The sequence below is a fragment of the Ixodes scapularis genome, unplaced genomic scaffold, assembly GCF_016920785.2.
Source record: "Ixodes scapularis isolate PalLabHiFi unplaced genomic scaffold, ASM1692078v2 PGA_scaffold12__126_contigs__length_90152505, whole genome shotgun sequence".
Lineage (NCBI taxonomy): Eukaryota > Metazoa > Arthropoda > Arachnida > Ixodida > Ixodidae > Ixodes > Ixodes scapularis.
In genome coordinates, this window is record NW_024609838.1 from 88542368 (window position 1) to 88562327 (window position 19960).

At 46.9% G+C, this 19960-nt stretch overlaps 1 protein-coding gene across 2 annotated transcripts in view; it reads right to left on the reverse strand.

The window, feature by feature from the left end:
• The window catches only part of LOC8025408 (dedicator of cytokinesis protein 7), a 278454-nt gene that overhangs the window by 191934 nt on the left and 66560 nt on the right, over positions 1 to 19960 (reverse strand). For both annotated transcript variants that reach the window (XM_040206825.3, XM_040206824.3), the window contains exons 12-14: positions 16426 to 16519; positions 9733 to 10013; positions 5952 to 6022 (exon numbers count right to left, since the gene is read on the reverse strand). In XM_040206825.3, coding sequence (XP_040062759.1) covers positions 5952 to 6022; positions 9733 to 10013; positions 16426 to 16519 — 446 coding nt within the window. The remainder of the gene's footprint in view (positions 1 to 5951; positions 6023 to 9732; positions 10014 to 16425; positions 16520 to 19960) is intronic.

The following is a 19960-nucleotide window of genomic DNA, read 5'->3' on the forward strand; positions in this document are numbered from 1 at the left end:
CTGAATGAGGTTACACTGAGTTAGCGTCGAAACGTTGATGAATAAATGATTTTAAGGTTGTGATGTCTTTTCCCGCCAAATTTAGCAGGGAAACTGAATTGGTGCATAGGTCACGTGACGTCAATTCTTCCACTAAATATAGCGGGGTAGCTGGTGGCGTTTACGCTCCCACCGTCACGAAATCGGGGAACGGGCCACTAACAGCTGTTGCTGTAAAATTCCTAGAGGGCACTATGAGGCGAGGAATGTCACCATTGTACACAGCTTCAGACCAAAACTAAGCAAGCAAAGAGCACCCTGACATTGATCCACCCACCATGCATTGGCTCCACAACCCACATGTTTGCACCACAGGTGACATCAGCAGTGCAACCAGTCATGGGCACGCTACCAGTAAAAAGTAAGTGTTACAGTTAAAGTTACCTAGGGGGAAAAAATAACTCTGTTACAGCTACAGTTACCGGTTTCAAAAAGTAATGCGTTACAGTTACAGTTACTGCAAAAATAGTAACGCCGTTACTTTCTCGTTACAGTATAAAAATTGGACACAAGAAATCACAAACCAAAACAATATTATTTTGTTTGTTACAATATAGTGAAAAGAAAGGTAAACTGAAAATTTTTTAAAATTTAAACCCGAAGAATTTTTTTTTTTTGCGTCATTCACCGTTTCTGCATTTTGATGTGCATAATTTATTTGCAATACAGTGTAGACCGCATATAATGTGTGTCGCGGGAGTCGCAAAAATCCGCACTATAAGCGGTACCGCGTTATAACCAAAACATCAATTTTTCAGACCAAAATACATGCCATGAGACTACTTACGTTTGTAAAAGAATTTACTTTATGTTAGGTGAAAAATAAAGCTTAGTTTGAGGAAAGTCTTTATTTCACCAGACTAGAACAGTTCTGTCTCAAGCGTGTCACACATTTTGAAAGAAATGAGCGACTTTTGCCTGGCGCAGCCTTTTAACAGCGTCGCGGGTTGCGGACGGACGTTGCGAGCGTTCAGGATTGCTAACCCTAATCACTTTTGTCCGGCGATGAAAACGCGTGAAAATTCGCATCCTTTATACGGTACGCGCCAGTAATACCTTCAACTTGAGCACAGGCATGAAATGCTCCAAATAAGAAATCCGGGCGATGTTCGAAAACACAGAAAGCACCACTCTAGTCGAAGTAAACAAACACGACGACACGGGTGTTTCTGCCGTCTTGAGAGTGCCGCCACGACATCGCCGCACGAGTAGGTGGATCTTCCCTTCTAGTACGTGCTGGGTTATCATAACGACACACAACGAAAATTCACAGTCAAGGGTAGCGCTTTTACGCGGAACGATGAGCCTCCATCATGCAATCTACGTCGACGATCAAAACCAACGCCATGTTTGCGGATAGACGCAGCCGGCCCGCGACCGGAGAGGAGGAGAAGCGTTGTAATAGAGGTTGGGGGGGAAAGGAGAGAGCCAATAGTGTGTACGCACTGCCGGCATGCAACGCGATCGAACACTTCTCCTCGACCTGCGATTGGTCTGTCGTTGCGGTTGTTTCCTACCATCGCAGCGGAGGGACGCGCGCACGAGAACGACACGTGTATGCGTCCCTCCGTCGCTATGGCAACTGCAGCCTCTCTCTTCGCATCTCCCGGTTTCTTCGAGCAACCTCCTTGCCCCGCGAGTGCCGCTCGCGGCTCGCGCCGTTATCTAGCGCCGCAAAGGGAAGCGTGCTCGCTGCGCCGGTCAGTCGGCACGGCCGCCGGGCTCTTCCAGAAACCGCACTATAACCGGTATTTCCCTTCGCGCGCCTGCATTTTAAGCGGTATGTAAATACATGGAGTTCTATGGGAGGCGAACCGGTGGTTTAAAAAAGCCGCGTTATACCCGGTCCTGCACTATAAGCGGTTACGTTGTAAGTGGTCTATACTGTAATTGTTATAACTTATAATCAACCGTGTTTCAAAAGTGTCATCGACCTGCGTCAGTGAACGTTTTGGTTTATTTTTCAGTCCGAAACGAATGAGGACAGAGTTGGTCACATAATTACCTTATAGGATACACTCGGAAACAGGCCAAACATGGCAGGTCGAACAGCTTCGAAAGAATGAAGGGGGAAAGGAGACTATTAGCTTCTGGTGCTCTATGAGTGCACAACGACCATCGCGGCCTCTATGTCCGAAATGCCAACTGGCGTGGCAGCGGGTAGACGTCCTTTTTTGTTACGGTGTTTAGTCGACGATAGTCCACGCAGAACCAAAGAGTCCTGTTTTTCTTTTTCACCAGGACTACCAGTGAAGCCCACGGACTGTTTGAGGGCTGGATGACGCCGTCATCAAGCATTTCTCGAACCTGCTTCTAAACGACTTTTCTCTCTTTCACAGAGACACGGTACGGCGACTGATGAACAGGAAGCGCGTTGTCTTAATTCAGTGACAATTCGGTGTTTCGCAACCGTCGCTTGGCGCACCTTTGACGACGTGAAGAAGCACTCACTGAACTCGGCGAGAAGGTCACTGAGTTGTCGTCGTTGTGGGGTAGGCAGGGCTGGATCGATGTGGAACTGCGAATGTGGCATTGTCTCGTGTGGCCATGAAGAGAGGTCTTCTGCTATTCCGTCAATTGCGGCTGAGTCTGCGAGTTCCTCGGCGTGACTCACGGCGGTGCCTTTAGTAAGGTGCCGAGCCTCTTGTCGGAAGTTTGTTACAAGTGCAACAATCAGAGTGTACACTGATGTTGCCTCCTGGCCTTTTACCTTTCCTCGGAAAACACGGCGGCGCTAGCGGCTGGCGGCGCCCTTGGCACGTGTAGCACTGAGGATGATCGGCGAGTCGGGGAACCAGACAAAGATCTCTTTTTGAGGTGCCCAACGACCTCTCAGACTTGGAAAAAGAAATCGTCAAAACAACTGGGTTTAGTGTCTGTGTACCATAGTTTCGGTTATGACTCCGCTGGGCAGTGTTTCTCACGTCGCTCATAAAATTCATCTGCACCTTCTCTTCGACCTCACACCGTTTCAAAGAATTTGAGATCCCTGAAAAAGCCCTAAAAGAACTTCAAACTCAAAACTAGGTGTCGCCTGCTCACAGCGATAGGTGCCAGGCACCGAGAAGAGCGGCTGATTGTGGGACGCAGGCGAACACGACACTTTGGGTCGGGACAGTTCGGAGGCGGGAGAGAAAATCGAGTTGCAGGACGACTCAATCTTTGACGTCACTGCACCGGCGCGGATCATACGGGAACTTCAAATTTGGCTTTGGGGAATTGTTTTTTTACTTCACAAATACTGAGTTCTCAAGTTTTGAATTTTTGAGGGTAATGTCCAAGCATCGTTTTCAATTGTTTCAGATAATAAAAAAAATTATTTTGACTTATTGAATCCCAATGCATCAATTTGATGGACAACAAGTGCTGATGAATAATACGGTGCATGTGCATAGGAAACTGATCCCTTACCGTTTCAGGGTCTATTAAACCATGTTTGGAATTAAGCATATTTCTTGCGCCATCAGTCTTGGAGTGTGAGGGCCATGTTGTTAGGGAACTAGGTCAGGGGCCTCGCAGGCTGCCAGTTGTCGACCTTGTCTCTACGGTCAAAGGGCCTTCCTAAAGGAAGTGTCGTTTGTCCTTGACATTTAATATATATTTTCTCGTCTGTTGTTTTTTTTTTTTTTTGGCGCTCGATCGTTTAATACGACACGAGCCAATATTTCAGTTTATAATTTTCACATCGCCCGCCAGACATGGTTCTTTCTTCTGCCTCGGTCACTCATCGCTCATTCGAAAGAGATACAGCGATTTCGAGATATGTCTACTGATGAACCGTCATACGGGACGCGCATATTTATGCCGATCTCGATGCGCTGAGGAAGCACAGAACTCGATACTGTACGTCGAGACTACGCACGCCAAGAATACACCCCATGTGGTTTGGCTTTTGTGGTACCAGGCCATGTGCAAAATTCCTGCCAGTTATCATCATCGTGCAGAGACTGGAGGGCTTTTGTCATTGTCTGTCTGTAGATGCACCTGCAATCAACTCGGTTTTCATATCCTTTGTACATTCAGCGGGTCGCTATTGATTTTTGCTGCAACGAAAAAAAGGGAGATGGCTGCGAGATTCAATAAAAAGAAGTGTCAGCAACGAGGTCGCAACACTCGTCACTGCACCAATGAACTGGGCCGTCCGGGTTAAGTGGGGAGACTTCATCAAAGGCGCCGTGTCAAGACTTCGGGCTGGACTGCCACCAACATGATCGTATTTTAGATCTACCACTCCCCCATTGCTAGGACCAATGTCACTTCGGCAAAACTATTGGTGCAGGACCTTCCAGTACTGAGGAAACTTGACTCGATAATTCATTATAATTACACTAGATGGAGCTTTTCTGCGTCCATTGTTGGCTTCACGTCAATCGCATGTCCTAAAACTAATTTTGCCTAAATAACCACCTTTTTTTTAAAAACTTTACTCATATATTAGGTTTAAATTTTACTTGCATACTAATAATATATTTTACTCGTATCAAACCATTACGTGAGATATTTATTTACAAGATATTTTTCACTTTTCTAAGTCTTTTTTTTTTTTAATTTTTGCGTGATGTTTTGATTTTGATGAAATACAGTCTAAGCTAGTTATAACAAACTTTGATTTTGACCAAGATTTCGGTCTTATGTAAGAAAAGTATGTTGTATGCAGATATGAAGTTGAGTCAATGGCATGCAGAGGAAAACCAACCGAACTTCGCAAATGTTTTATCCAAATGTCTGTTGTAACCAGGTCTGTTGTAATGAGCTTTGACTGTAAAACAAGTTCCTGAGTTCTTTAGCTGGACTGAAGAAGGACCGCCCAGGTTACGAAATATATTCATGTATTCTATTTATTCCTACCACAGGCCCTTGCAGGTGAGGGGTCCAGATCCAAGATGCATAAAACACAACAAAACACATTTCAACCATCGTCAGAGAGATTAGCGGTACATCATACAATGACTGTCAGAATAAACAATCTAGCTATGGGGCTCTCCCCGTGCACGAAGACGTAAGCAAATAAATAAAAAATCTACTTAGAAACCCCGCAAAATAATGTTTTGGCTGAGAGTGTGTGCACCATGCCATGCCTAGCAACCGCGGAGCTATCGGGTTTCCAAACTGACGCTTCTAGCGCTTCTCCTCGTGCTTGCGCAAGCGCAATGCGCCTTGCAGCAGTCATTGACGTGTCCATGATAAATGTTTCTGGCTTTGTTTTTCGACGCATATCAAAAAAACTTTGCAAGAATGTTTATTATTGATCGGATGTGATACTTGGCGCATAGGAAGGCCGGACACGCATCAAGAACACGTTAATCGGAGAAAGAAAGTTAAGTTTTGAAAGTGCATTTTTTGTGGAAAATCAATAATTCGAGGCTGTGTTAAAGAAATGCCAATGTTTTAAAGGGGACTTCCAAGCTGTGACATTTAGTGCAAGGTAAATCCAAAACAAAGCATATACTCACGGGCCCTTCAAAGTGCAACGATGCGAAAGCATGAACAATTTGGAAAGTCTCCGAGTGCAACTTCATTTAGTCCCAAAAACACATCTCGTCTTTATATATTTATCTCCATTATCAAAGTCACGAAATCAACGATGCGTTCAACGGGGTTATTCAAATCTAAATCTAGAAACAAAAAGGCACCAACCACGATATCCTATCAGTGACCCTAACGAGTCTTTTAGAACTCTTTTCTGTAGAAGTTAAAAGTGATGCAATCGCACAACGGCGGCCGCTGACTGAAAATATCAGCCAGCTCGTTAAGAGAACATAGAAAACGAAGAGAGAACAATTACGAGGAATAAGGGCAAAAAAAGAGCAAGGTTAGCTCCTGAGACCACAAAAGTATGTGCTCAGTCACCGGAACAGGGCTTGCCATGAGGGTAGTAGCAGACGGGAGAGCACACGGCCAGTCCTACTCACTTGCTGTGGTAAGTGACCGAAGTGTACACCTCCGTGACAAGCTCTGGGCAGCTCGATTTTCCAAACAGCACCTGGAACCGCAATTCGAATGGATCACAAAACCAAAGCTTCAACTGAAAGTACCGTATTTACCCGCAGAATGAACACACTTTTTTTTCCGAAAAATCGATGCAAAGTTGGGGGGGGCGTTCATTACGCGAAGTAACATTTTTGCGTCCGTATTTACTCGCTTACAGAATGGACCTTTTATCCTGAAAAATCGAAGTAACTTCTTATCTCTTTGCGTGCCGCGGCTGACCCCGTAACCAAACTAAGCTGCGCAAAAAAAAAAAAAGCTCCTATTTGTTTTCTTTTTCTCTTGGTATCGGGTTTTTTTTTTGCCGCCTTTCGCAAGCTCTTTTGTTTGCTTAGGCGTTGCTTAGGCAAGGGCTCTCCGCTTATCTTTCTTATTTCCTTGCGCGCGGCGCGCGACGCACGACCCCCTGCAACCAAACTGCGCTGTGCAAAAAAAAGCAAAAAAAAAAAGCTCCTCTTTTTCTTTTTTTCTCAATTCCGTGTTTTTTTTGTCTTTTTTTAACGCCTTTTGCAAGCTGTTTTGTTTGCTTGGAGGGCTTCTCCGCTACTCTTTCTTACCTCCTTGCGCGTGGCGCGCGACCCCCCGTAACCAAACTGCGCTGTGCAAAAAGAAAAAAAAAAAAAACTCCGCTTTGTTTTTGTTTTCTCTTAGTTCCGTTTTTTTTTTTTCGTTTTGCCACTTTTTGCAAGCTGTTTCGTTCCCTTAGAGCGCTTCTCCGCTTCTCTTTCTTACCTCCTTGCGCGCGGCGGCGCGCGAACCCCAAGTCCAGACTGTGCTGTGCAAAAAAAAAAGCTCCTCTCCATGTTTTTTTTCTTGCTTCCGTTGGATCTTTACGAATTTTTTTAACGCCTTTTGCAAGGCGTTTTGTTCGCCCACGGTGCCCATGCGTTTGCGACCTTGCTGCACCAGGACAGAAGAGTGCGTTCATTTCGCGCGTGTGGGGGAGGGGGTCAAAATTTTGACGTCCGAGTTGGGGGTGCGTTTATTACGCGAGTGAAAAAAAAAGTCGAAACTTTGAAAGCCGACTTGGGGGTGCGTTCATTACGCGAGTGCGTTTATTGTGCGAGTAAATACGGTAACAAGCCAGGTGAGCTGATGCAGGTTCATGATTTGGAGATGAAAAGATAAAAGTCTCATACGTGTTCTAATGTCCTTTTTTGAGATGCGAAATAAAACTCTCGGAAAATTTGAAAGCTTTAGGGGATGAGAATGTTTCAATTGTCTGGAGAGGTCAGCCTTTAGAATTGGCGAAATTTAACCATCGCGAATATGACCCCGTTGTCCGCAAAAAATGAAGGGTTTTATGGTAAGCTCGGTCCATTTCCCAGCACTGGTGCAGAAAAGTGTAGGCCGTGTCTCAATACACACACCGGAAGTACACTGCCATAGACGTTTCTGGACCGGTGCAACAGGTCCAGGTAAATAAGTAGCCTTTTTTAGAGAACGAACAAACTGCAACCACCCGCAACGGACATTTTGTTAGCTTCTCTCACTTGGATCCAAGTTCATAAATAAACTACCGTAACGTCTCGAGAGATGCCCCATCCCTGAAAGATAACCCGCCCCCTAATTTTTGGCCCGATTTGCTATTTTTTCAAGAACATCGATAGCCAACTTGTAGTAATTGCAGGACCCTGGCCACCTCGGCAGAAAAGGTGGTACTTAGCCAAGACGGGAGATAAACAAACACTGCCAACTGGGAAGGACAGTCATCTTTGGCTCGTTGCCTCTCCCTGCAATCGCAAGTTTTGCAGGTCACACACACACCGAAAGTTAGCCCTCTCCTTAGTTTCACCAGACTGGCTTTCCATTTTAAGTGAGCTATCCTCAAGACATTACAGTGTGCCTGTTTATTGATGGTTGACTGATCTTTATCAATCTTCCTACATGTTTTTTTGGGCCTAAACCAAGAGAGGTGCTTTGCCTCAACCCCCCAAAAAAAATTTAAAAAGTGGAGTTTTTCTTAATTTTTATTTGTTCTGGCGTGCATGGGATAGTAATGCTGACAGCGATCAATAGCAATAGGGTGTTAGGATAGCTTTTCAAGTTAGGTTGCTCTGTTTAGCTTAGACTTACGACACTTGAATTAGTGGGGCCACGCAACAAGCTTCGTTCAAACGCACAGCCGCTTTCCGGAGTAGTTTGTGGCAACCTGAACCAATAGGTTTTGCTTTGTTACGTTACCCCCAGTTAGGTAAAACGTAACAGATCCGACTAGTCTTTGACGGACTGGCGCATGTGAACTTACCACGCAGGGCAGTTAAGCGGCTGGTTTGGAGGGAGATAAAGGGGGCTTACTGGGGGCATTTTGTCCGTTATATATAGGCTAGATGAAGCGGAGGTGGTAGATTTAAATAGCGGTAGAGAAAGGTCAGGGGGTTAGGAAGCGTAGATCGCGGGCAGTGAGCACGAGGTAGAATTCCTGCACCATGTGGCTTTATTTGAGTGTGTTTCCGGAGTAGGGTTATCGAGGAGGCTCTGTGGGTGCAAGGCTCTCCGCAAGGCTAGTGCAATCTGGAAAATTTAGCGCAAGAAAGATGGTGGGAGGGAACTAAGGCTAGGTTAACCCCGACGTGTTTTTCTCCAAGTGGGCAGGCTCCTAAGGCCTAAAAGTAGGATAGAGGATGCTGGAAGGCCCGCGCCAAGGGGGTCAGCCGTCATCGAAGGGGACGAAGGTTATACAAATTCTGGGTATACTAAAAGACTTTTCATCACTCATTTCCTTACCCAGTTGATTTTAACTTGAAAAGAAAACAACCCTCGTACACTTCATCCCCCCCTGTGCTGCATCGAGTACTAGCAAAATGGACAATTGGGCGAGTTGGTAAGAGTTCATCATAACTTACAGCGTGACTGGGAGAAGGACAGACAGAAGAGAAAACACAAGACAAGCGCTGAACTATACTCGGCGACAACTTTTCTTGGCAATGCAGTGTAGGTTGCGGACACGTGATCCCTGTCCCATTTTGAGCACTGGATAAGGCTATGCGCGGATTCTCGTCAACTTCCACTGCATTGCCAAGAAAAGTTGTCGCCGAGTATAGCAACTGATTCTTTTCCTTTTCACCAATACAACAGTGATGTTCCGACACAAGCACAAACTACCCCGAGAAATGATGGAGACGTACCACATAACACAAAACAGACCCTTGTGTGTGAGCCAGCCTACAGTGACTTTGACGAGCAGTGAGATCGGCTTCTTAGATCTTGGATAACTTGGCCACTTTCGTGTTGAGTTAAAGAAGAAGCGCCAGGGCCACGGAGGGCATGCCTGCACTAGCAGCAGCAGCATCATGTGCATTTATTTCTTTTCAATCGAATCAGTTGCTAGTTCAGCACTTGTTTTGTGTTTTCTCTTCTGTCTGTCCTTGTCCCAGTCGCGCTGTAAGTTATGATGAGCACCGAGTACTATTGACATGCAATGAGTCCAGCTTATAAACACACTCTGGGCAGTCAAATTGCACCAAAGCGCTATCTTCATGTGCCTGCACCGAGGGGCACCAGAGTGCGGGCAATTTTGAGGAAATAACGCGAAGAACAATTTAGTGGCACAATGGCTGAGACGCCAAGAATCTCCGAGTGCCCTATGGCCCCTAGGCTGCTGGGCTTAACCCTAAGACTTGGGCTTCACCCCGAGGCAGCAATAGGTCCTAGAGCTTATCTGCTAGCCTAGGCGATGGCAGAGGAGGGAAAGGAGAGACTGACGGGGAGAGCGCAGGTGGCCTCCTCCCCGCACATGAACTGGATGCGGCAGGCGATGTTCCTGGCCGAGCCCGGCCTGCCCGCAAAGTTCAGGGCCCGGGGGTAGACGTACAGGAGGTTGCGGTACACATAGTCCGGCCTGAGCACCTCCCGCGGCGGGAACTCCAGCGCCTCTTTGGTGGGGCGCCCTTTCTCGTCCGGGTACGGGACCAGGCGCGCCAGTTCGGGGCTCAGGCAGTAGCGCACCTCCTCGGGGCACGGCGAGATGTCCAGGCGCAGGCTCCCTGGTGGAGAGTGCAACAACGTCTCCACCCTGTCCAACACACTCCCAGGTGCATGCTACCAATCAGCCAAGCACGCGCTGTATGTATGTGCGTGATGTCACGAAGTCCGCGACGTTAGGACATGACGTGATGTGATGGTCATGTGGCCTCGTGATGTCATGGTGTCGCGTGACGTCACAATTTTTCTACTAAATTTAATGGGAAATGTAAATGATGACCCCTAGGGCCATATTGCCACACGCACTGCCGAGCAAGCGCATGTGTGGCCGAGTGGTTAGCCTGCTTTGCTGTCGTGCGAAGGAACTGGGTTTGATTCCAGGGAGCAGAATCTTCTGTTATTTATTCTCTCTACTTGGCGTTCTCGTATGTTCGAGAACCATCTCGTCCGATCCAGTTACAAATGTTCTACAGCCGAACGTTGTAGACCGAATGTTCTAGAGACACACGTGAGTACAAAAGGTGCTCCGTGAGGCGAGCCGGAGTCAGTCTCGCTCCAGTGCTCGATCCTGCGGTTTCGCTGACATTGACGTCTGCGACGCTCTGCTGATTTCTTCTGTTCCCTTTTTGTTTTGGGCACAAGTTCACCCCATTAAACGTTTAGTTTCTTCAGTTATCACCGCCTCATCAATTGTCATTCGTGACAATATTGCTTATACAGTACAGCTCACTAATGACTAGGATTCCGTGTTTCTGGAGTTTATTTTTCCTTAAATTCCTAGGGTATTTTTCGGAGTTAATTTTTCACTAAAAATTCGGGGTCTATTGAATTTAATTTTTAAAATGAAGCTGTTAAGGGCTAGGTTCCCCAGAATTGTATCCGGTACCAAAGAAATGTCGCCACAAAACTCTGGACAGCTACCGCCATCTGCAACGGCGGCAACCAGACAACTGGTTGCTGCCGTCACTCATAGATGGCGGCAACCTTTCTTCGGAGGAAGAAGAGCGGTTCGGAACGAGTGGCGATGTGCGCAGCAGTGCGAATGGTTTTGCAATTGCCACAAGGCCGCTATTGCCTAGAGTTCCACTGCGTTGAGCGCTTCGGATTCCCTTGCCAAAGAAGAGCACATCGCTCGCCTGGAAAGCCACCGCCGAGAACAGAAGCTACTGCTCCACTGCTCTTCCTTCTTCACCAGAGTGGAAAGGCTGAAAGCTTTTTAGGGGCGAAGCTCCTTAGGACCTAGCCTTGTCTGGCGTCTGTGCTCACATTGATTTGCATCCCATCTGTCCTGTTAAAAGAAGAAAAAATGTTCGCGCAGTCGACAAGATTCGAACCTGTGCGGGGAGACTCCAATGGATTTCTAGTCCCTCACCTTAACTACTCGGCCACGACTGCGGGACGAGTAGGGGGCTCTGAGATGTGGTAGTAACTCAAGAGCTGGGGTTTCTGTCATGCAGAAAACATTGCACGTAGCCGTTCAGCATCTATATAGGAGAGGGCGCTGCGGTCAAATGCATACCGTATTTACTCGCACAATGAACGCACTCGCGTAATAAACGCACCCCCAAGTCGGCTGTCAAAATTTCGACTTTTTTTTTTCACTCGCGTAATAAACGCACCCCCAACTCGGACATCAAAATTTTGACCCCCTCCCCCCACGCGCGCGAAATGAACGCACTTTTCTATCCTGGTGCAGCGAGGTCATGAATGCATGGGCAGCGTGGCGAACAAAACGCTTTGCAAAAGACGTTAGAAAATTTCGCAAAGATCCAACGGAAGCAAGAAAAAAAAACATGGAGAGGAGCTTTTTTTTTTTGCACAGCGCAGTCTGGACTTTGGGTTCGCGCGCCGCCGCGCGCAAGGAGGTAAGAAAGAGAAGTGGAGAAGCGCTCTAAGCGAACGAAACAGCTTGCGAAAGGCGGCAAACAGACAAAAAAACACGGAACTAAGAGAAAACAAAAACAAAGAGGAGCTTTTTTTCGTCTTCTTTTTTTTTGCACAGCGCAGTTTGGTTACGGGGGGTCGCGCGCCACGCGCAAGGAGGTAAGAAAGAGGAGCGGAGAAGCCCTCTAAGCAAACAAAACAGCTTGCGAAAGGCGGCAAAAAGAAAAAAAAAAAAAGAACAACCCACGGAACTGAGAAAAAAACAAAAAAAAAAAATGAGCTTTTTTTTTTGCTTTTTTTTTTTTTTTTTTTTGCACAGCGCAGTTTATTTACAGGGGGTCGTGCGTCGCACGCCGCGCACAAGGAGATAAAAAAGATTAGCGGGGAGCCCTCGCCTAAGCAAACAAAACAGCTTGCAAAAGGTGGCAAAAAAAAAAAAAAACAAGGAACTAAGAGAACAGAAAACAAAGGAGTTTTTTTTTTTTTTTTTTGCACAACTTAGTTTGGTTACAGGGTCGGGCGCCGGCGCCGCGCGCTAGGAGATAAGAAGTTACTTCGATTTTTCAGGATAAAAGGTCCGTTCATTATGCGAGTACATACGGACGCAAAAAATTTTCTTCGCGTAATGAATGCCCCCCCCCCCCAACTTTGCATCGGTTTTTCGGAAAAAAAAAGTGCGTTCATTCTGCGGTCAAATGCATATATAATCGCGATAAACTTTGCATGCATTGGCTCAGCGTTTATAGACGAGAGGGCGCTGTGGTCAAATGCTCAACTGAATATGTAATTACGATCCATACCACACATTCTCTTTCTGACATGGATGAAAACAAACTAAAGGCTCGGCATGCTTCGGCTCAGCGTTTATGCAGACAAGCACCACCAGAGCTTCGCTCCAGTCAACATCATTCTCCACGTAGAGATGCGGTCTTTTTTTTTTTTTTGCTATTTCTCAATTTTCGTGAATGTAACATCCTTCTCTTTCTTTTTTATGCTATTTCTCAGTTCTGAAAGAAGAGAAACAAAGGCTACCTCTTTCTTGTCCTCTGTGCGAGTATTAAAAAAACAGCTGTGATTTAGCGCTTGTTCCGTCAGTGTGTACTTGACCTTTGTGCTATTTATTTGTGATATGCATATCCAACTAGTCCACCTTAACATTTTAGTAGTTCGGAGCTACCGTATTTATTCGAATATAAGGACCCAAGAAAAAGAAAAAAAAATTGTCATATTGCTATACTGAGCTTCGAATATAAGGCGGGGTATGACTTTGAGGCTACGGATTTTGGAAAAAAAACCTCGCCTTATATTCAAATAAGTATGGTAGTTAAGAAATTTGCGCACCTGTTAGACGGACGCTCGATACTGTGAAGGGATTCGCTCACAAGGTAAAGACGTGTCAGCAAGACCAGCCAGTGTCTGCCAAGTTGCAATGACTTCCTTTCGCTGTTAGAGACAAGGTCTTGGAAGATGTCATGATAATACGGCTCCATGCCATAATGAGAAGAAGTAGACCGCAAAAGACAGCTGGAGGGTAGAAGAAAAAGAAGAGAGGATGGCCAGCGAAACCTGAGGTTTGGTCGGAGGAGGAGCTCCACAAAGTGGTCTATGGCTATGGTGCAGGACTTGCCCAACTCTCGCTACGCCCAAGCTGCAACGGCAACTCTTTACTGCCCACGATTCCAAGTGACTACAGTGAGCTGCACCTCTTTGCGGTTCGTCCACGCAACAAACTATCAGGGGCACTCGATGTGAGGGACTGAGGGACACCTCTTTGCTCGTCATTGAACTACCTAGTTAAACCTATTTCTTTTTGTGTTTTTTTTGTCGTAGTTACTTTCCTGACTTGAGCTTTGTTTGTATCTTGTAGGGATTCGCGTACCGTCGCCGCTTCGCCGTTTCCCACGTGGTTCGTCAACAACCTGAGTCCAGCCTGGTTCTTTCACGGGAGCGGGATTCCACTCCTAGTTTATTGGTACAATAAAACACAACGCTACAAAACACTCAATCTAAACTACAAATACGAGCGACATTACACAAATATTTACAAACGCACGTTAAGCCTAAACGCTAAACACAAAGAAGGCCCCCAGGCCTCGTGTCCCGCGATTACCCTAGATCCGGTCGCCACCCACCTGCCTGCGTCTCGGTCTCGTCCGAAGTTCTAAGAGGCCTCTCGCCCCCTGGCCCATCGAGTATATACCGATCGATGGGCGAGGAGGTTTCTCCTCGCCCGCCACGGGACGCCTACAGCACCCTCCAGTGGCTAGGAGAGAAAGCGGCACAACAGGAGCCGAATTCGAGATCCCGATCGACCCCGCGGCGACACGACCATGTGATCGTGTCTGAGGCGAGGCAGCTACCTAGCTGCCTCGCCTCGCTGGCCGCGAGGCAGCTACCTAGCTGCCTCGCGGCCAAGGTTGGCAGAATGGTTTGATGGGCACCCTTGTGAATGCACGGTGCGCCATAATCTGTACTTCATAATAGAATGCAGCCATTTTCTCCGCCGCTTAACGTTCTCTTCACTCTGCTTGCGATCCGTCTCGGGCGAGCCGTGACACAAAAGCTCATATGACTGTCACAGGAGGCGATCATCGAGCGACGTATTGGAATGGGTGTCGCCAATCATCGCAGTGAAGGAATGTAAAGGTGCGACTCTACGTCAATTTGAGAGAGGTGAACGTGCTTATAGACAGTTTTCTGTTACCTCACACGGTTTCGCTAAATTCCCCCACTAAATTTAGTGGGAAAATGTCCCTGCTAAACTTGGCAGGGAAATTTAGTGAAAATTTTCCCGCTTAATTTAGCAAGCAAACTAAATTGGTGTTGAGGTCACGTGACGTCAATTTCCCCGCTAAATTTATCAGGAAAATTTCTCATAATGCGATGCGAACGGTTCTGTTGACGCCGATGGTGACGCCACTAAACCCGGAACCGGGCACCTAAGAGCTGCGCTCTAAAAAAATGTAAGGCAAATGCAATATGTTGCTAATTCTGACATTACAAAAGAATTGTGACCCAGGAAACTCACCAGGCATAAATCAAAGCGCATTTATTAACGCAGGGCAGGAGACACTGGATTTGATGATGAGATTATGTCATGACACAGATCATAGTTATATAAACTATGAATATAGTGATGCTGGTGATGACAATGCGCAACAAGTGCTATGGCTAGAGAACCCACATTTCGATGCAAATTTTATCATTCTTTTTTATATCTTCTCTTTGCTTGCAAAGCTGCCTATCTTTTTCTTTTTTTACGCGCCCTTATTTTCGCGTTTGTAGCGGTGGGCCGCGGCCATTTGCGGGCCGGACAAAGCGCCTCCGCGAGCCGGGGTTTTGAGATTCCTGCTCTAGGTAAAGTCTTATCACATGAAACGGACAAATAACCAATAAACTATTCAGGGTTTTCACTAATGTATAGACCTTTGAACGAGTAGTACGATCAAGGATTTACATCATTTGATGCGAAAAAAGGCAACAATTTGTAACCAAGCAGGTCCGACCGATCGTGCTAATGAAATAGGAACCATGTGCAAGCACATTCCTATAAAACAGTGTCACGTGTCTGAACATGAGCATGCAGAAAAAAAAACTCCTTGCACTTGCTAATTCTCACTATAGTGTGCTTCAAAATGCAATTAAAACTGTTAAAACTGCACCGTGTTAGGAATGTCGGTAAAATTAGTGTAATACCTGCGAGACAATGCCGGAGACCTGGACTGGATTTTGATGGCAAAAGCCAACTGAATTCCCACAGTTGCCAGATGAAAACTCTTCCAAAAGCCAATTCGCTTGCATATTTGTTTGCTTTGGTGCACTTTGGCTCAATTTTTCCCTTTGGGCGCAGCATAGCGCAGGGAAGCGGGAATTTAACAAAATGGTGCAAATGGCTCAACTGGACCACCCCAGACAATGGCAGAATTGGAGGGAAGTCAAACTCGAAAATGTTCGACTGTTGCGATACAAGCAATTGGAAATATTCGATTGCACGGTAGGAGTGCTACTGCATCGTATCAGGACTGTGCAACGCAGAAACACGGCCGAGCACCTTTCTCCACACAATCCTCTTTCATCTCGCACGAATACAATACCTCTGAAAGGGCGATTCTATCGTCGCAAGCAAGTGGCCAACGAGGCAGCTGAAGCGTTCTATACTCCCTTCGATCCGGAAACGTGTACATCACCGAACCTAACATTTATTTCTATTCTCCAAGTTTTTGACAATAGAGAATGGTCAGCTTTCCATTTTGTGCCGTGTTTCGTTGTTGCTAGAGCTGGCACCAGCGGTGACTGGGACCAATTCCAGCTGGGATTAACTCCAATGGGGCCCGGTTGCAACTGGGGCCCACTTGAACTGAGACCAGCTGCAACTGGGAATTGACCCATAGACCAGTTGGACTGAGACCAGTTGGATCCCAGTTGAAAATGTTCACTGGGATGCATGACCCAACAATGCTTTATGTTTCAACTAGGAAAGCACTTCCCTCCGAGAAGGGCAATCGTGGAAACCTGGGTGTTCAAGGACTGCTCGAGCAAACCCTCGGGGGGTACAGCCAGCTCCGAGGGGCACATTAAAGCAGGGCCCACCTGGAATGCTCTTGAGCCTCTTGAGGACGGAGCCCGGACGCTTCAGGTCCGCCAGAAATTTGTACAGGTCGTCGTCCCTGAGCTTGTCGCTTTCCTGCAAGACACGGGCAACAGGGTCGTCGCCCTCATTCACTTCCACGTAGAGAGACAAAGGAGTGAAATTAATGACGTAAAAAATAGAAAATCTAGAACATGTAGAAAAAAGGAAGCGGAGCAGTGAAGCCTCCCTACAGTCCAGAACTTTTACAACACCAGTCATTTTAGTGTTGTAGGTTTTGAAACATTGACCCCCTCATATTTAGGGATTTTCTTTTATCGTTACATAAACCCTACCAGACAGACCTCTAACAAAGATGCATATTTTGTAGCATTAGCTACACTGGCCGAGGTTGAGCAGTTTCGCGTGGCTCCCATAATGAGCCGTGCTCATTATGCGGAGCGCGCGGCGGTGGAGCTTCGCATAATGAGCATGTATAATTAGCACGGCTCGCATAATGAGCAAGGCTCATTATGAGCCACGCAAAGCCACCGTCGCGCGCTCCGCCACCGCCGCGCCCGCCTCGCCCACCTCGCCCCGCCTCACCAGTCTGCACATTCCAGAGGAGTGACGTCATAGCCGCGGCAGACACACTGGCGCTGTGCGCCTCCGTTGCGCAGTAGCCAAGTCTGACGCTGCACCGGAGCCGCTTGAAAGCGCCTCTCATGTTGTGCGCATAAGCTCACGCTATATCCTGGCATAGCCGAGCTAAGCCACCGCAATTTTTTTTTAAGTAACTATAGTGCACTTTTGCCATAAAAGGATACTGGTGGGGTATTAATGCTCGCCGAAATTCCTACACATGTGTTGCTATTTCAGAATTGGCCGCTTTGATTTTTGCGTTCCTTTCATTCTCAGTTAGTCTATCATTCAAACACCTGGAAGCTTGCCCCCCAAACCCGCTAAAGGTACCTCATACACGAGTTCATCCTCACAAAGTACCGACTTCTCTGTCTGGGCTTTCTGGCACCCCTTGTAAAAAAGCAACCTGTAAACACAAACTGGTAGTGGCCTTTTTTTTAAGAAAATAATTGAAACTGCCCTTGACTAGCCAGCAAGTCACATATCAGCTGAAAATTATCATGCAAGGAAATTGATTGTTCCACATGTTCAGTACATAAGCGCTCCCTTCTCGCAGTGACAACCGCTCTTGAAGTACAAAATACCCTCGCTCCTGCAGCAGAAAATATTGCCGCGGGCGCAGCTGGCCAAGTAGGCAGCGCGCCCGTGGCCTAGCGGTGATCGTGCCCGACTCCCACGCAAAGAGCCGAGGTTCTATTCCTGGCTGCGGATGCACCTTTTGCTGTTTCTGTAAACGTCCGATTCTGGCAAATTGGAGAACCCTGTTGCTTATTTGAGGTTAGAACGTTCTATGCGCCGAACCTTCTACGCCGATTGTTCTAGAAGCCCACGCGTGTACATAAGGGGCTTCGTGTGACGAGCAAAAGTCAGTTTCACCCCAGCACTCGATCCTGCTCTTTCACCAACATTGACGCCTGCAACCTTAACCTTCTTCTCTATTGTTTTGGGCACAAGTTCGCCCCATTAAACGTTCCGTTTCTTCAGTTGTTCGCCGCCTCATCACTTGTCATTCGTGACAATATAAGATTGCTAAAAAAGTGACTCACAATGCAGGCTTGGCAAAACAAAAACAATAACTGCTCCTTTGTCGTGAGCTAATACATAGGTAGTGCTAGTTATAACTAGGGTGTGTATTTTCCGGTTTTAACCGAAAAACACAGATAAACATCCGTCGGTGACGAAAATACGAAATCGGTTAAAATCGAAAAACACCGGTGGTTGGATATTTTCGCCCTGATTAAAACCGAAAAACACCGGTCGTTGCAAGTTTCCGACCTAGCGTCGAGCGAAACCCTTTCCCCGTAAAGGTTCGTCAAACGTGTTATCTCGTGGATCCTGCATTCTTCCAGTGTCTATACATGGCTTGCAGGTGGCGTCAGTCCGCCCTCCTTTCTGGGGGTCAAAAGCGTCTAGCTAACGCAGTCGAAGCTAAGCTCTCACACGCCTTTCCCCCATTGTGTCTCCCATGGCCCCCTTTTGTGGAAAAATTAACGCAGTGGAGGGTACGCTCTCACGTGCCCTTTCCCCATTGTGTCTCGCCAAGTAATGTCGGTGCAAGCCATGTATTCAGAGGTTGCTCTGGTTCCTGGAAGACACTGCCAACATCCGTGTCGTAGGGGGCTACTAACCTTTCAGAACTGAGATGCGTTCCTTGTTATCTGTTTAGTTTCCATGGGCTTTTGGGGAAACGGAAAAAAGGTTTTGTTGGCGTGGGGGTTTTTCGCTGTATATAGAAGGACCGTTCTGTAAAAAAAAAATTGCAGACGTGTTTGAGAAGGCGCGTCCGTCCCGCGTCTGCGGGTTTTGTCAACGTGAGACTTGCTTCCCTTCGTTGTCACGCGGAGTAGAAGGCCACCAGGATCGGAAGTAAGCGGAAAGCTCAGGATGACTACGCTACAGATTTCATGGATGAATCGTCGTTCTGGTTCCGCGTGTCAATTGTTAATCCGTGCATAAACGTGGAGCTACCAGAGGGATTTGTGCCTTATGAAACTATCTATCGGCTGGTCCTCCGAGACGAGAGCTAGCTGAGTGACCTAGAATCAGAGTTTCTTTGTGACCGCCAGTATGCTGTGACTAGCACCGTTGATCCAGTGTTATTTTGGAAACTTCATTTACCTGACTGGTAACTACTGCCCCAAGCCTCGCTGGACATTTTGGGATTTCCTGTGTCCAGCGCAAATGTGGAGCGTGCGTTTTCAAAATTGCGGGTTGTGAACCGCAACGAATGTGCTGCCATGACGGATGCAAGCCTCTCGAAGTATGCTTGCATCTACTATAATAACCAAGTGTGAGAAATAGATGATTCGTCGAGAAGAAGTGTATGAAATATGTGAATAAAATTGGAGCTCTCTGTCTGTTATCAATCGCATTTTTTTCCACCGATAATCACCGATTTTAGCCTCGTCGTGAGACGTTCCACCGCAATACACCGGTGTTTCGAAAATAAATAAACACCGAAAAACATCCGCCGATTTTTCTCACAAATAAACTTTCAGTTGCTAGTCAATGCCATGTCTGTCCTTACCTCTTCTTCTCGTCCCTCGTTTATTTTTGCGCTGCTCCCCTTTCCTTATAAATGTTACCAGTTGACCGTTTCCTGCGGGGAGCTAGTGCACTTGTGGCAAAACCAACTGTTTTAGGTAATGCCGAAAGCCCTAGCACTGTCCGGTCAAAAGAGAACATTGTGTCTTTGTGGACATCTCATTGGCACGAGGAATTTGAGGAGCCTATGTGAACTGCCGCTTTTGTTCAACAATCTTCAGAATGCTCCTTTCTCTCGCATTATGAACCCCGAGCAGAGGGTCTTTCAACCCTTTCCAAAGCCTGTTGGAAGCTGTGGGATCCCCAGCCAATGGGGCAGACAGACTGCGCCTCCACCGCCCTCGGGCGCGCAAGGCAAAACTCTAAGCTACC